General features: G+C 38.2%; 1 protein-coding gene across 1 annotated transcript in view; it reads right to left on the minus strand.

The window, feature by feature from the left end:
• Nucleotides 1-2891: 2891 nt before the first annotated feature.
• The window catches only part of LOC104850145 (cytochrome b reductase 1), a 26819-nt gene continuing 11328 nt past the window's right edge, over nucleotides 2892-18382 (minus strand). Inside the window, exons 2-4 of the mRNA XM_010606980.2 lie at nucleotides 17230-17438; nucleotides 6554-6705; nucleotides 2892-5944 (exon numbers count right to left, since the gene is read on the minus strand). Coding sequence (XP_010605282.1) covers nucleotides 5641-5944; nucleotides 6554-6705; nucleotides 17230-17438 — 665 coding nt within the window. The 3' untranslated portion in view covers nucleotides 2892-5640. The remainder of the gene's footprint in view (nucleotides 5945-6553; nucleotides 6706-17229; nucleotides 17439-18382) is intronic.

Raw genomic sequence — 18382 nt, forward strand, 5'->3', positions numbered from 1 at the left:
TGCGACACACTAGTATGGGCTTGGGGTGCAGTAGAAAGTGTTCTGAAGAGTCGGAAGACCCAGGTGACAATTTGAATTACTTCTTACCAGCTGGGTGACTTGAGAAAACTTTGCCTCTCTAAGCCTTGTTTGTAAAGCAAGGTTAATGGTAATTAACTCACTGAATTAGCGCCCAAATCCCTGTATTCCCAGAAGAGCAGTCACCAAAGGTATGGGAGCTGAATCCAATGTGCAGCCCAAGGAGCCCTCCACAGGATTTCCTGGATCTTCACTAGAATCTGCTTTGTGTTCCTCAGTGACTGTTTCCTGTCGTGAGCTACCAATTCTTCCTCTCCACCATCACTGTCTTCCTCCTGTATAACTTATAATTCCTCTCATTTTTGTCTATCAAGAACTACAAAGGCCCTTCTCCTGGTTTAGACCAGGGCTTGGCAAACTTTAACCTGAGAGCCAAATGTGGCCTGAGACACATTTTTATACACAAAGTTTACCAGAAGACAGCTATTCTGATCTCATTCATGAAGGTCCTGTCTGTGGCCACTTTGTGCTACAGTGGCAGAGTTGAATAGTTGCAGTTTCCAAAACCTACTTGGCCCTTTTCAGACAGTTTCTTGACTCTTGGTCTAGGCTCTCCCTCATGGCTCTGTTCTCCTCACACTCTTGGCTTCTGTTTTCACCAACTTATTCTTGAAGTATTTCCCAGTGCAAGTTCTTAGGACAGAGAGGAGCAAAAGGACCACCATCTTTTTGTGTGGGGCTACTCCATCGTGTGTTATCCTGCTTTGGAGAGGCTACACGTGAGTGACATGTCCTTTCTCATCCTGTCCAGTTGGCTGTGGCAGAGAAGACATAGGTGACATATAGTTAATAGAACAGAGATCCCTTGGAGGGGCTGAGGCATGGTGGGCACTATATTGATATGTCTAGCACAATGCCAAATTATATTAAAGGAGGTAATATGTGTGAAATAACATAGTAATATGCTCTACTGTATATATTTATAAAGTATAAAAAAAAGCACTTGCCAATTAATATAAATCTAAAATGAAATACAGTATCCCTGAAATTAATAAAATAAATCTGTGACAAAATGTGATTTAACATAAAAATTCAACTTGTGCATATTACAGCTGTATTGGATAATAAGACATATTTTTATACTGTTACTATTATATCTACATAAAATACCATGAACATTTCCAGCAGATAAAAAAAAATCAAAGAAAGCCTAAATGAGTGGTCAAATTAAGATTGGATGAGTTTAGGCACTACCTGGGTGCTAATGATCCTTTTTGGGGGATGGGGGTTGAGGGGAAACAAAGTCAATCAACCATGATGGATTATATATATTCTCCAGGGAAATTTACTATAAACAGAGTTTTATAGCAATGATTATTTTGATAGGCTCTCTTTTCATGCCTTTCCAACTTATACCATAACTATGTGGGCTGCATATATCTGTGGTGCCCTTTTAGGCTGCAGAGTGACACCAACTAAGAGCCTTAGTCACTTTCCTCATCACTGGGACAGAAGAGCTGATAGCCACAATTTAAAGGAGAGGTTTTGGGTTCACAGTTACAGTCCCTGGTAAATGGCTGGGTGGAGGAACCCAGCTCACATCACAGTGGCAAAAAAGCAGAGAGAGAAAAGAGGGGCCAGAGAGGGACATACACACTTGCAGGTCACCTTCCCAGTGACCAGCCTGCAACACTGCAACTGCCACATTCTGATCACCTCCCAGAAGCCCCACCTCTAAACGCATGACGGTTTTGGGGGACTTCAGGGTCTAAAGCACAACAGAGGGAGCACAGTGACAGTTTGAAGCAGTTGTCTGATAGCTCTAGCACTGTAAAAGGTATGGTGCTCAGAGTACACTTGATAGGGAAATCGGACAGCATTTTCAATATAACAGCTAAAAAAATTACCCCCTTCAAAAAAAAAAAAACCCCACAGAAAAGAAACTTTCAGACCAAATTCCTCTACCTTCTTTTCCCTGGACAAATTGATAATGCACACAAAAAGCTTCCAAAATACCTTTTTATTACTATATAAAAAGAAAAAAATAAATGAGTATCTTTCCTACAAATTACAAAATATTCAAGATATTTAATATTTTCCATAAATCTGCTAAAATAAAAAGACAAATTTAAAAGAGAAATTTTTTTCCACCAAACTTCTCAGATATCTTGTAGGAGATAAAGGATAACTTTCTTCTATACTTTCCTATGAGTAGCTATGACATAGAAGTTACAGTTTTCTGCTGGAGTTATCTAAAAAAACACATCAAGATAAAAATTCCATCATATTGCAACAAAAGTGGCCTAAGGTTTTACATCTTCTTTTGTGCTTTAAATTTGGCAGTTGTGGTCAATGAGGACTGTACAGATTTTTCAACTCAGCAGGGAGAAGAGCCTAATTAAAGACAAGACATACAATTTATTTCGTTCTTCACAAAACAGAAACCACTTGTCAGTGTTCCTTAAAAAGTGCAATTGCCTTCTTTGTCATTTCATTGTAAGGTCTGAGATGCTATTTCTAAATAGCACAGCTTAAATGAAGCCCTATATGTAAAGAAAGTGCTCTGGAGGGTGGATTCAGTTTGACACAAGCACAGGAAACTGTACACTTTTGATGACATTAATTCAATAAAGTATATTCATTTGAGTTTCTCAATAAACCTGTCAAGAGAAAAGCCTTTCATGTTGACTTAGATGAGTGTTAAAATAAAGCTTTCTTTTCTGAAATTAGATTATGGGGTAAGCCAAGCCAGATTATCTATACAGATGATATAAGCTATAATTATTTTAGAGGCTTCAATCACTGTTTTGGAATTGATACCTAAGTCTTTCTTCTCCCCTATTCTTTGTGGGCTTTTTAATGCGATATTTTTGGGGGAGATGTTTTAGGTAGGAAATATTAGCTTTTGAAAGATAAAGGTGCAATTATCATTAGAAAAGAAAGCCCATTAAAAGGCAAGTCTCAAATAGAAAGGTTTTCTAGATATATTTTATTATGCATCCTTTTTATAAGGGCTGAAAAAAGAAAGAACTTCCTATAATATCTGTAAGATTACCCTCACAGCCTGCTTGAGAGAAAATAAAGGGCTGAGATGAGGGGCACTCAAAGACTCTGCAATGGTTCTATTCTAGTGCCAAGTAATTAGCTTTACACTGATAACCTCTTTCTTGGCCTACATAAAAAAGGCATGGTGCCTCGATTCTTGAGACTCAGTCACTATCTTCCTCTCACCCCAAAGAAACCATGGAAGCTTGTGCACTTCTATGCAATGAAACACCCATTTATCAAACTATATTTGCAGGTGACCATGCAACTACTTAGCAACCGCTTAACATTCATACTGAATGTAATTGTGCTGCTAGACACCTGGTCTTGGGCTGGGCACTTGGCATCCTTCTGACATGATTAACACGTTTGGAAATATAATTAATTAGATAAGAAAAACAAACAATCAAACAGTGTTGCAATAAGGGAATCCTAAGTGGTTCTTGATAAAGTTTAAGGGATATGATAGAGTGTGATATGTATTCAGCCTCTGGAAATAATAGCCAATTACCTAAAAGGAAGCCCTTGAAGCACCCAAAAATGTTAACTATTTGGTGCAAACTGTCAGGTTCTTATGCACAATAAAATGCTGCAGTGTTCTATTTGTTGTTGTTGTTTTTAAGAGATAGAGTCTTACTATGTTGCCCAGGTTGGCTTCAAATTTCTGAGCTCAAATGATCCTCTTGCCTTGGCCATCACATCCACTTTCAATGCTTCGGTTTAAAATTGCATGGAAGGGCTGGGGATTTGGCTCAGTGTTTCTGCCGCCTGCTTTGCAAGTGCAGGGACCTGTGTTTGATCCCAGGTACCAAACACAAAATAAAAATTAAAAAATAAAATAAAATTGCATGGAAGCTGAAAACCAACCAAAGCCCCAAACACATCATTTCAGCATAGATGCTACTCTAGGTTTCGTGTCAGCTTAGAGCCTAGACAGAGATTCCCATGCCAGAAAAGTTACCATCTCTAAGCCTTAATTAATCACTAAGGACCCATGGCTAAAAATGTCCCTTAAAATTTGATGAAAGTCAGGAAGCATGCTGGCTGTAGCCCCAGGGAAATGAGCTAGGTCTCTGCAGCTGCAAAGTTGTTCAGGAGCTAAGATCCTAAAGAGCTGGGGTCGTAGCTCAGTGGCAGACTATTTGTCTAGCATGTAGGAGGCCCCAGTTTAATCCCCACTACTGTCTTTCCAAATCCCAGAGGACAAATATTAATTATTTAATCTTGAAAACTGCAGATGTGCTTTCCCAAATCCTTCTGTCAAGACACAATGTTAAGGTTCACTGGGCATCAAGGCAGGCTATGACTTGCAGCGGTGGCAGAGGACCCTTGATCTATATCCAGGAGTAGGAGACTCCTTTTCCTGGGCTACCTGGGAGGTCTCACTGGAAGAGTCAAAGGGAAAAGCCTCCTTCACACCTCCATTCCACCCCACTCCAGCAACTGAGATTTATCCAAGGGTGAGTAAAAGTGATGTAAATTAGTACAAATCAGAGAAGCAGCAGAGTGAAAAGGTTAGCAGCATGGACTGAGGAGACAGACTGCCAGTATTTGAATGTCAGTCCCATTGCTTATGAGCTGTGTGACACTGGGTTGGTTTACCAATTACTCCAAGTTTAAGATCTCTCACTTGCAAAATGGGGATAGTACCCACCTCCGAAAGTCTGTCTAGAGGTGGAGAGAGATAATTATAAAGAGCTTAGAAGAGTGTATAGTCAGAAGCTAGAGTGCCAGGTAAGTATTTTAATTAAAAACAAAAACAAAAACAGAGACTACGGGAAAATTATTCTTTGAGTTTTGGAGAGTGACGTATGTTGCTTAAGCATTCAGGCATATTTTCATACTAAGAGGTTTAGAATCTGGACTGTAAAGTACACCAGCTTTGGAAGTCTTGAGGCTAAGCTGAATTTTGGAAAATCTTCAGTCTGTCCAAAGACGATCTCTTCAACTATCGATGAACCAAAGGACTGTTCCAAAATATCCTAATATAAACCCTGGCATCCAGAGCCAATCTGAGCTCAAACCAGCTGAGGAGGAAGTAGAAGTCTGCCACAGAGAAAGGGAACTAGTGGTTTTCCCAAAGACTTTTTTCTGTTGTGATATTTGTGTAGGATAATTATCTAAACCCTGTCCCCAGTATTGGTGATCTGATTTTAAAACTTTATGGCTGATTCTGCCTAGTTCTGAAATCACCAGGCTCCCAGAATTAATAGGAAATGATTGACATGAGGTCAGGGGTGCTGTTAGTTTGTCAAATCAACCCACTGACAGACACAGTTTGAACACCTGCTCCATGAAAGGCACTGTGATAATGCTTTTGTCCTCAGTAAGAAAGATGAACATAAACCCAATTTATATCTAGTATTATTTATATCGATCATGTCCTTTCCAAATCAGGTAAGTTCACAGACTTTAATCAATTCAGACTCTTTCAAGAAATCCTCCTTGGTGATTACAACAAACACTGACACCATGTATCTCAGTCATCTTATGACTAAGCAGGAAAAGCTAAACTGTATGACTACTTATTTATATAGCTACATTTTAAAATCTGAAGTTACATGGTGCAATGAGAGTTTACATGGTAGACCTCTGGCCGGCCTCATCAAGGCCCAAGTTTCTCTTCCTGGCTGCTACTTCATTGTTTAACTCTGAATCGGATTTGTCCATGTTGCCACCCAAGCTCACTGTTAAGGTGCCTTCCATTCCCTCTACAGCACCTCCCCTTGACTGCAGAATGGAGGAATCGGGTTCTTTAGGACGTTTCCATTGTGGTCTGGTGGCAATCCAAAAAATGAGGACACCAAACAACAAAATCAGAAGACCAAGGGTATTTGCAAAAATGCCTTCTGGTGGGAATGAACTGTATAGATTATTTGGCCTGAAAAAAAAAAAAGAGAGAGAGTTGTATCCATTACAAATAGGATGATATAACACCATGCAACACAGTATTGAATTCATCTAGGAATACAGCTTGAATGTAAATTCCTTTAACACTTCATATTAAAAATAAACTTAAATTATGCAATAACTCATACACTGGGATATTACAAAATTGTTAAAAATCCTAACTATGAAATTAACATAGCACTTGGAACACATGTGTCACTTAAAAACTGAAAAAGAAGATGAAACAAAAATGGATGTAGCTGGGGATGCCTGCTTCGCAAGTGCAAAGTCCAGAAAAAAACAACAACAAAAAAACAAAAAACAAAAATGCATGTATACTATAATTACAAATAATATAAAAACATGCATACCAAAGATTGAAAGGTAATGTATAATTTCAATTTGTGTTTTGTGTGAGTAGTCCTGCTAACTTTTAGTAATGCCATATTACATGTATGATATAATTATTTTAAAAATAGCTATGTTAAAGCTAAATTTCTTTAACATTAAATATTGCTTCATTTAAAGCACATTTTTGTAGTGAACAAGTTTGAAAATTTTAAAGCTAAAATAATGTGATTAGGAAGACTGTGCAACTTACAGAAAAATCAGCTTCTCTGTCACTCCCATCAAGACTGTTGCAATCACTGTTCCAAAGAGGAAAAGTCCAGAATAAACATGTATGGGCATGGCGATTGCTCGGAGAGAAAGTGGAGCCCAAGGAAGCAGAAAGATGCAAAAACCGAGGACAAGCTAAACACCAAAAAGTGCAAAGGTTATCATTCAATTGTAAGTTTTAACTACATTTATATTATTATAAAATATAATTATAAATTTTTATATTATAAAATATATATTGTAAAAGCAATATATGAAAAATGGAAAACCCTTTACATAGAAACTAAGGGGCATAAAAATGAAAAACGTTTCCTTACTCCAGTTCCACGATCCAGAGGTAACACCTATGATAATCACCTACTTATGTACCCTACCAGAAAATGCCTGTATAAGCATACTGTATGTTATATATGTCTCTTTCAACGCATAAATGGGACCCTACTACGCATACTGTTCTACACCTTGCTTTTTGTCCTTAACAGTAGATCATTTCATTTCAACACATGTTTAACTAGTTTATTATTTTAATTATCAATATTCTATGTTAAATATATAACAGAAGTTATTCAGTTCTCTATATGAGCCTACCTTTCTTTCTTCCCACCCTCCCTCCTTTCCTTCTTTCCTCCTTTCTTTCTTTCTTTCAATATTATCAGGGCTACAGCACTTGTTTTTATCAGTTTCCTAAGGTTGCCAAGTAGAAAGGGAAGTAAAAGATTTTTTTAAATCGCTAAAACCAAACATGTTAGAATGCATAATTCAGTTAGTTCAGCCTACAAAGCTATGTAGAAAGAAGATGAGAATTCTGTTTCACAAGGGGAAAATGAATTCTGCAGAAAAGTTATCTCCATTTCCTTAATTATTAAGTCCTTAGTGGGATATCAAATAAAGTCAGTTATACTTCTACAGTTCTGTGTAGTTTGCCTCATATCCCCGAGCCAATAATAGTCTCTTCAGGAAAATTAAGATGACTTAGCAGATACTGGATTACTGAGCTTAAAGAGAAATTTTTTTCAAGTGCTGATTTAGGATCTACCAATTTAAAATAACTTGAAAAAAAAAAAAAAAGCCATGGCAGGAAGAAAAACATTGACATCATTGTTCAACCTTCCTGACTGAGATCCAAAGACTAAAGGGAGTGGCAGTAGAAGGTACCAAAGCCCAAAATACATTTGGAGTTGGTAATAAAATGCCATTGATAGGTTTGTGTGCATGTTTTTTTGTCCACTCAATACCACAATTGCCTGAAGACATTAGGAGTGGTTCAGAAGATTCCCTTTGGTGGTTCAAATCTTCCTAATTCTCCAGTGATTCTGTTAGTATTGATGGGCAAACTGCCTGATGTCCATGCTGTGTTTTCTATTTGAAATTGTGGCTCAGCTAAATGACTGTCAGGAATTTAACACAAGTATATTTCTATGAGTAAGGCACCATCAGTCTTTTCTGTGACTTGCCCATAGAAATATATATTTCTCATATTTGTGTTCTCCTGACTACTTTTATTCCTAAGATCTCTAATGTTTTCTCCATGATTCATCATGCATATCTTATAAATCTGAAGGGCTCAATGATCTAAGGAGGTAAGAAGTCAGAATTTTGCTTACATAATCCTTCAGCAATTTAAATCTTACTTCACTCATTAACAAAAGGAAATTCCCTTTTGGGGGAGGGTACTGGGAATTGAACCTGGGGTCTCATGCACGCCAGGCAAGACCTCTGTCACTGAGTTACGTCCACAGTCTTATTTTATTTCATTTTGGTTTTGTGATTGGATCCTGATAAATTTTACAGGCTGGCCTCAAACTTGATATCCTCCTACCTCAGTTTCCCAAATAGCTGGTATTACATGTGTGTGCCACCATGCCTGGCTAAAAGAAATACTTTTTAAAAAGGAAAAACATGCGTCATACTCACCATACTCAACCATAAAGGTTAAATAACATGTTCTCACCAGCTACCAAGTGGATAAATCTGACTCAAACTGAAGTCTCCCTGATTGAAAATCCTGTGTTCTAAAACAAACAAACAAAAAAACCCAACGCTTCCTATTTTCTAGATATGAGCCAGGAAGAGGCTAGGAGCCAACATTCCTCCCAGTGAACAAAAGCCAAAAAGTTATAAAACACAGATATTTCAGAGAGCACAAATAATCTTGAGATAACTGGGTATGTTTTAAAAGACAGCCAATGGATGTGATTGGCTACATTAAGACAGTAAAAAAAGGGAAACTATATCCATCCCAACAGACACAGAAGAAGCATCCAATAAAATTCCACTCTCATTCATGAATTAAAAAGAAAAACAAAACCTGTTTACAGAGCTAGGAAGAAACGTGAAGCACCCGTATTAAATAGTAAAATATTAGAAATGTTAAAATAAGAATCAGTCTGATATTCTTTCTTCTCCTTCTCTGCCCTCTTCACCTCCTCTTTCTCCTCCTCCTCTCTCGGCCCCTGCACTCCCCATTCCTCTCCTCCTCATCCTCCTCTTCCTCCTCTGTCTCCTTCTCCATGTAGGCAAGCACTCTAATACTGAACTACATCCCCAGCCCTCGACCTCCTTACTCATACACGCTTACATACTTCAATACTCTTGTGTGCCTCAACTCCTCCTATGCTGACTAGAGTGTAGAGGAAAAATATACAACAGAATTATCATTGCAGATAAAAGGCAAGAGGAGGGATGATTCAGTAAATGGTGCTGGGAAAAGAACTTACCCATTTGGAGAAAAGTGAAGCTGGGGTAAAAAATGACATCATGAACTAAAGTAAATTCCAGATGAATGGAACACTTAAATATCAAAGACAAAACATTAATATTCTTAATAAGAAGCATAAGAGACTGTTTTGCCCTCAGGGTAGGGAAGGGTTTCATTAAAAAGTCACCAAAAAAAAAAAAAACTAAAAGAAGATAACCTTAGATTTTAAAAAATGATTAATTTGGTTGTACTGAAATTGAGAATTTCTCTTTATCAATAAATACTAACAAAAGTGAGAAAATGCAAGATTCAAACTATTGAATTCTTACAAACCTTTAAGAAAAAGAAACAGCATATTTTTAAAATGGATGAAAGACAAACAGGTATATTTTACAAGAGAAAATGAGCCAGGTGAGGTGGCGCATGCCTGTAATCCTAGCACTTGAGAGGATGAGGCAGGCAGATTACCTCAACTTCGAGGCCAGCCTAGGCTACACAGTGAGTTCAAGGATAGCCTACATAGTGAGACCCTGTCTCAAAAAAAAAAAAAAAAAAAAAAAAAAAGAGAGAGAGGGAAGAGAAAATGAGTGAAGACTGACTTCACAAGAAGATATCATTTGATACCTGCTTGTATACAATAATTGAAAAGTTTGAAGAGGATTCATGCTGACAAGGATGTGTCATATAGGAAAACTAAAATGCTCCTGGCAGGAAAATATCTGGGGTCAACCATGTTGGGAACCAATTTGACACTATTCTTTCAGTTTGAGCATAGGTGTATGCTCAGGGAAGTCCTCCCCAGATGTTCAATGCAGCATTGTTTGTAACAGGAAAACAACTCAAATGTCTAATAGCAGAAGTATGGGTAAGTCTGTAGTATATTTATAAAGTAGAATACAAAAGTAAATATGCATAGACTACAGCTAGAGGAATCAATATAGTTGAATCACTTAAGTTTTTAAAGAACCAAGATATATCATATACAGGTACAAATTCCCAATGATGTCATCATATTTATACATAAAATGTACCAATAAAAAATGCATTTTTTAAAAAGTCACAATAGAATATTTAGTATGAGACTTTTTTAAAGTTAAAAGGCAAAATTAAACAATATGTTTAATATGTTGTTGATACAGTAATTCAGTTTATTGGATCAAAATATGTCTGAGCCACTTTTTTGTCTCTAAGACATAGTACCTGACACTCACAAAAGGAACTCATGGTTATAGTCCATGGTTGGCTGGTTCCATAGGACCAACAACATGGTGGAAGGGACAGGCAGAGAAAAGATGACCAACTCATGGTAACCAGGAAGCACAGAGCAAAAGGGAGGTGCGGGGAGGGAGCTACGCCCTTTCAAGTCACATCTTCAGCAAAGGCCTCTCCAGACAAGGCCCCATCTCCTAACAGCAAGTTAGCAACAGGAACGTCATGGTCCAATCCTCTTCCAAAAGCACTGCCGATGACTGTGTGAGGCCTTTGGAGGACATTCTTGATATAAACCACAACCACGTATGTGGTACATGTATAAAGAAAATCAGAGCGTGAGGGAAAACAAGACAAAACAAAGCAAAACGTAAGACTAGTTACCTGCAGGGGTTGGGGTGTGTAAAGAAAAGTGGATTTAAGGGGTGAGCATGTAGGTGAAGCTTTTATGTTTTTAAAATTAGTTTGGATTGGAATCGTGGAAATTCATTTTATTACAAAGACTCATAACTTTTATAAACACACAATAGACTTACACCCCAGAGACTAAATCTCACGAATTCTGCCCTTGAAATGTTTACAGTCCATTGAGGAGGGGTGAGACCTTTCAACTGTTTTGGATATTGTTTGCCTCCTTCTATTTTGTTTTGTTAGCCGAAATAACTCAGACCCTGGGTTCCTTTGGTAGGTAAACCCTGATTTTATACAATGGCTAACTCAAGTCCTCCACAGTACTAAAGACAGAGGACCTAATCTTGAAAATCTCTCTCATGCTCTTCACGCTCTATGGTAGCTTTGTTTCTTGAGCTGGGCTGAGAGAGAACAAAACTAGATTTTGTGACTGAAGTGTATAGCAGTGCAAACTGCTGTCTGGGACTGGAACATCCTCTCTCCACCCACAAGTGACAGCTCCAAGAACCACTGCTGGGGGAGAATTCAACTCCACTCAGAAAGTGAAACTGCTTCCCTTTTTTACTTTTAACTTAATTTGTAAATTTGACAGGAAAGAACTGGGGATGTAACTCAGTGGCACAGTGCCTGTCTGGCAAGTGTAAGATCCTGAGCTTGATCCCCGGTAACAACAACAACAACGACGACGACGACAACAAAAATTGACAGGTTTAAAATACTATCTTTGTCAAAGCATATCTTTGCGACATTTTTGCAGCTAAAACTATGGGGGTAGAAATCTGAAATCTTAAAAAGGAAGGTAGTTTTGCTCCTATCAAAAATGAAAACAGCAAACTTAGAAATGGTTTCTTTCTACCAGGAAAGGAAACATCATTTCACTTAATTTCTACCTGAGCACGCCTGAGAGGCAATGCAATCAACCTAAAAACAGCTTTGACACAACAAAGGTATAAGGCTTTCCTAGAAAGGGACTACAGACTAGTCGCCTGGCTCCCGAATGCACATCCAGAAGTTGCCAAGCCTGAGTACCACCACCTGCAGGGAGGGGATGCTGTGTGCTTATTTAGTGACAAAAAAAAAAATGTGTGTGTGTGTGTGTGTGTGTGTGTGTATCTGTATTAAATAGACAGATATATATATAGAGATAGTGACTTGACTATTTTTAAAACGAGTCACATGTTCAAGGATGAATGTAACTGTACTATATACCTAAAAAGTACCAATAAACTCAATTTTAAAAAGTCACATGCTCAAGAAAATAAAACTAGATATATTTAAAATTTAATAATTTCTCCAACCAATCTCATCCTATGTTGGTAGCAACTTTATACAATTTCCCCCCTTCCCTTTCTTTCTTTCTTTCCTTCTTTCTTTCTCTCTCTTTTATTCTTTCTTCTTTCTTGCCTTCTTTCCTTTCTCCCTCTCTTTCTTTCCTTCTCTCCCTCTTTTCTTTTCTTTTGTTCTTTCTTTCTCTCCTCCTCTCCTTTCCTCTCCCTTCTCTCTGTCTCTGCCTCTCTGAGTCTTTCTGCAGCGATCAAGCCCAGGGGCATTCCACCACTGAGCCACATCCCCAGCCCTTTAAACAATTTTTTTTAAAGTTTTGACAGTCTTACTAAGTTGCCCAAACTGACCTCCAACTTGCTTCCTGCCTTGGCCTCTCAGAGTGCTGGAATTACAGGTGTGCCCTGTTGGGCCTGGCTTGGTGTTTTTATACTGTAGAACATATTATAAATTTTTCCCTTAGTCAATAACTATACCTACATTTTTTGTAGCAGCTGTATAATATCCAAAAATATGAATTTTCCACAAATAATCGAACTGTTCCCATACTGACAAAATTGCTGCCCACTTCTAGTCTGTGCAATGTTCCATGGAAGCCCATAATGTGGGATTACCAGGTCAAAGAGTAATCACTAGAGGTTAGGATATCATTTCCCCCATATTCCATTATTGTGTGGTTTCCCATTTCAGTGTAAGAAAACTCTTTCCTGCCACCAGGCCAGCAGTGAGCATTACTGGGATGTTTGTCAATCTTATAAGAGAAAAACCACTATTTTATGGTTATTTTAATATATACTTCCTTTATGGCTTTTGGTTTTCTTCTCAACCAATGTATGGCCTCCCCTGTCTTATGTTATGCAGATTATATATTTCCTTCTTTTTTTGAGACAGAGTTTTACTATGTAGTTCAGGCTGGCCTTGGACTTACTCTGCAGGCCAGGCTGGGCTTGAGCTTCTGGTGATCTACCTGACACCAGCCTCCTAAGTGCTGAAATCATAGGCATGCGCTACCACATCCAGCTCAATACAGATTATATATTTCTTTTTGTTGTTGTTGTTGTTTGTTTGGTTGGGTTTTTCTGTAGTTCAAGCTGGCCTTGTGATCACTGCATAACCCAAGCTGGCCTTTAGCTTGTAGCAATCCTTCTGCCTCAGCTTTCCCAGTGCTGGGATTACAGGCTTGCAGCACCACGCCTGGCCAGATTATATATTTCTTAATTTTCTTTTTCTCTCTTTATTAGCTTTGGCTTTTATATTTAGACCTCTAATCACAGATTCTCTTATTATTTAAACAGATTTTTCCCATTATCTTATACATTAGCTAAAATCTCTACTGTAAAGCTGAATGACAATCGTAGCAAGAATTAGTGTCTTGCCCGTGATTTTGATGGAAAGATCCTAAGTAGTTCCGTTTAATCTGATGTTTGCTAAAGATGCTTATAGATGTTGGTAAAGATGCTTATAATCAGAGCTACCGTCTGTAGGTGCGCAAATGAGTAGTACATAATGGGGCCACATTTAGAAGGAGTTTGCTCTCTTCCAGTGTAAAGAGATAGGTTAAAGTACTTGTTCCTTAAAACCATCCAGACAAGATGTCTTTTGTAAGTGACAGATTTCATATGACCTTACTGTTGTTGGTCTGTAAAAGCTATAATTCTTCTTGGATCAAATCTGGTAGTTTTTATTTGCAAGAAAATAATCCTTTTTTTTCCTTTAAGGTTTTTAAGTATATTACCATCTATATCTATCTATATGATTTTTTAAAGTAGTATTAGCTTCAATATGAAAGAAAATAGGCAAAGTTAGGTACATGATATATATAATGTTGGGATATAAGCAGATATCTTGTCATGATATAAGAAACATCATGCTCATGTACAAGTTGTATGAAAACAAATCAACTGTCAAAAACATGTTCACAAGTTCTGAAAATATTTATCTTAATATAAAATATGGCAAATTTAAAAATATCTTGTTACACAGAATACAGCATATACACACCAGAAATTTAAAACAAAAGTAGTGGCAAAATCCTAATTAACAATGTAGTGGCTTACACCTCCAAATTGTAAAGACTAAACAAAAACTACACAAATACTAACTCTACTTGAAAGTAAAAAAATATATTTTAATTCACCATGCTTAATTTAGACACTTATGTATTAAGCTCAAAGATACACAAAAATATGTGAACTCAATATTTTTATATCTACATAACTTTTGTGGGTGCTAGGAATTGAACTCAGGACTTCTCATATGCTAAGTACATGCTCTGCCCCTAAGCCATTTTGGTTTTACTTAATTAAGCTTGCCATGGCTTATTATATTTTTAATGCACTCGCTTTTATTTCACTTATATTTTCTTTTCTTTTTTATTTAAAGTCTTGGTAGGCCAAATAATGCCCTTCCTCAAGTTGTCCATGCCATAATTCCTGGATGGTGTGAACATATTATACAATATTACAAAAGAGACTTCATAGATATAATTAATGTCTTACACCTGGGAGATAAACCTGGACTGAGTCATTCCAATCTACCCGTATGAACTCCTTCTGGTTGGGTTGAAGAGAAGAGGAAAAGAGGAAGAAGCAAGAGAAATCATAGGGATTCCAAGCCGGTGGGATGGATATGATGCTCCATTGCTTAGTGAGAGGGGGCCATGGACAAGGAACAGAGAGAAGATGACAGGGCAAAGGGTAACCTGCATCTGACAACCAGCAAAGAAATAAGAGCCTTGGTCCTATAAACTGCAAGGCCTTAGATTCTGCCATCAGCCTCAATTAGCTTGGAAGCTAATTCTATCCTAGATTTGCCCAACAAGAGCCTTGCATTAGGCCTTGTTAGATCTATGCAGAGAAAGCAAACCAACCTGGACTTCTGTCTGGGAGGTTGTAAGTTTGTGTTTTCATATGGCATTAAATGTGTGGTAATGTGTTGTGACAACAACAGGACACCAAAAAATTATTCATGGATTTTTTTTGTCTTTGTTAATTTATTTTCCTGCTGTTTTCTTTTAGTTTCTTTAGTGATTAGTTTCTGTATTTTAAGTTTTTCTTTTTAAGAAGGCCTTTAAAAATTTATATTCCTCTGAGAATCAAATTGAGAGCCATACAGTTTAGAATAAGTATTCTCTTTTTTGTGAATTCCTCAATATCCCTTAATTTTACAAATTAACATGTAGACCAGAGTACAATAGGCTTTTAGTGATCCAGAATTAAAAGACATGCCTGGTACAGAAAATCTATTATTTATTGATTGATTCATTTTACTATTTACTTATGCTTTATTATTATTATGCAAGAAATAGATATGTTGAAGAAATATTAGATATAAAAAGTAAAAAGAAAAATTAATCAACTAGCATGTAGCCAACTACAAATAATCACATTTAATATTTTGGGCACATATCCTTCCAGATGTTCCGAGAATGCCTTGGCATACAGCTAACTCAAAATAGGCATTTTATTTAGTCTGTTTTAAATTATTCACTCAGAGGCAAAGAGCTGGTGTACTTTTTTGCAATCTAGGTGATCCAGACAGCAGTAAACTGAAAATGTACAACCTATGAAGAGCTTCACAGAAAGCCATGGATGAACTGGGCCGGGAGATGTGGGGTCTCTGCTAAGGGTGCTCAAACACAGACTCAAAACACAGACTGGATAATTGTGGGGAAATCGTGCAAGCCATGGAATGAAGTACAGATGGGGAAGGTCAGGACTTGGACAGACCGGGACCTGAGCCCCAGCTCTGCCGTGGCTGGGTAACTCTGGGAAGGTTATTATTTCCTGCTGTGCCGTTGGCATCAGTGCGGGATTTCTCCCTCAGATGAACGAGAGAGATATGCAGAGTGCCGCCCAGGGCACTGGCTAAGGCAGCACACTGCATGTTGACAGGGTGCAGGAAACTGAGGCAAAGCCAGGGTAACTGAAGCCTCAAAGAAGAACAATGATGAAAGGAGAACTGCAGAGATGCCTGTATCCACACAGGTGCCCAGAGCAACTGGCAGGCCTTAGTGGCCCTGCTCCGGCCATCCTTCTCTCGAAGAGGAGCAGCAGGGAAGAAAACGCCTCCCAGATGCGAACCAGAGGCTGAAAATACCAAGCAAAAAATTAACCCAAGGACAGGTGATCTGAGCTGCGCTCAGCTATCCAATTACAGAAATTTTCTTTGTTCTTTCTTGATTGGGAAGATTATGGTTGATACAGTGTTTTGTTTGTGCCTCCCTTCTGTCTAACTCCTTTTCATTCCCAATCCCTACCTTCATGTCTGCGTTCACAAACTTAAATAACTCAGTAAGCTTTAAAGTTTGGAAACTTTTCTTTCAGAAGAAGAAAAATGACAGCTGCCTGCTAAGAGGTTCTGTTTTTATAGGGAGCCGTATAAAGGATAAGCCTTAGGGTTTTGTGGGTCACTCCAGTGTTTTACACCACTTATCTCCCATAGACAAGTAAGGTTCACAGTGATGTTCCAATCAAGTAGCTGAGTATATACTATACTAACTAAAGGAAGGGAAGTAAATCAATATAATGAACCAAGATTTTTCAATGAAGTTGAATACCCAAAAGACTCTCATTAACTTTTATTTCAGTGACCTGGGACAGCCAACTGCCTATTACACTCTACAAAATTAGGTTTAAAGTACTCTCAGGTTGTGTGCCTTTAACAAGAAAAGGGTGAATAATGGGAAAATAGTCACTGTGTCTTTGAAATCTAGCAAAAAGTTATAATCTCTTCCCTTATAAAAGTAAACCTAGAAAAGTGGTAGAGAGCATGGAAGAGAAATCTACAGTTTTGCATATACTGGTAGAACCTAAAGTCAGCACATGGAACCTAAGGTCTGAGCAAGGCCGTCTACATGTTAGGAGAAGGCAATTTCCTTACTTACAGATGTCAATATTTTAAATATCACATTCCAACTCACAGACTATGAATTCGGCAATTCCAGTGTCCACTTCGCAGAAAAGTTGTAATAGAAGCAAAGTTGTAAAGAATGCTTAGAAAACCTCAATAGTCTCTGAATTGCTTTACTTTTTATATTTCATAAATATACTGACACTCACCTGTAAGAAATAGAGTATGACAGCTATCAGTCCAACCCAGCTGTGCAGACTGTACATATTGGGGATGTTCCTGGCCTTGCGGTTATCAAAAACAGCCACCAGGGAGATGATCACAAGAATGGCAGCAACGGTGTTTAACCCCGCGTGGATGGATTTCATCAGAAACTTGCTGCATTTCCAGGTCCATGGCAGTCTGTATACGATGATGGCTATGAAGACAGAACATGTTTGAAAAAGAAAGCAAAACAAATGACCTGACAGACTGGACACTCCTTTCATGAAACCCTCTTCCCTTGGCTTCTGCTTTTCCCCACTTCCCCACGTGACTCCTACCCCCGAGTGGCTCCTCCTCAGGCTCCTTTGTTGCTATGTCACTACTAAGTTTGTGCCCAAAAGAAATATGTGCCCATGTTCACCAAAAGATGCATCCTCGAATACGCACTATTTACACTATTTACAGTGGCCAAGACTCCCCAAATGCCATCATCAACAGGATGAAGAAAATGTGATATATTCACACTACAAAATAATGTTCAGCAAAGAGAGTGAACGCGAAGACAACTGCAGCTAATGACACAGATCGGCCTACAGTGTCAACCCCCAAAATCTGGACACTAACAAGGATATAGAGAGATTCACTGTCTATGGAGTACAAAAGCAGACAAAACTTGTCTCTGTAGTGAGAGAAGTCAGGGCAGTGGTTGCCTGTTTTAACCTCATTTATCACACACACACACACACACACACACACTCGCGAGCATGGGCCCTTCCTAGGTAACAGATAACATGCTAAGTGCTTTACATGTTTATTTCAATTCTCATCCCAGTTGTCTGAGAAAGGTCAAATTTTTATTACCATCATACAGAGGAGCGAGCTGATGCTTAGAGGAATTAATTTGTTCAATCTCAGTTAGCGTCTTAAAATATTATTGCTAGCCAGACACTGTAGTGTGCACCTGAGCTAGTCTCAAAGCTCAGTAGGCTGAGACAGGAGGATTACAAGTTCAAGGTTAGCCTGAGCAACATAGAGAGAGCTTGCCCCCCAAACCTTTTTGGCTGAGGATCTCGGGACCTTCCACTTGCAAGGCAGGCAGCGGCACCACTGAACTAAATTCCCAGCCCTGTCCCCCTTTATTTATATCTACATATATAT

The sequence above is a fragment of the Fukomys damarensis genome, unplaced genomic scaffold (assembly GCF_012274545.1).
Source record: "Fukomys damarensis isolate Sample0158 unplaced genomic scaffold, DMR_v1.0_HiC HiC_scaffold_26, whole genome shotgun sequence".
Lineage (NCBI taxonomy): Eukaryota > Metazoa > Chordata > Mammalia > Rodentia > Bathyergidae > Fukomys > Fukomys damarensis.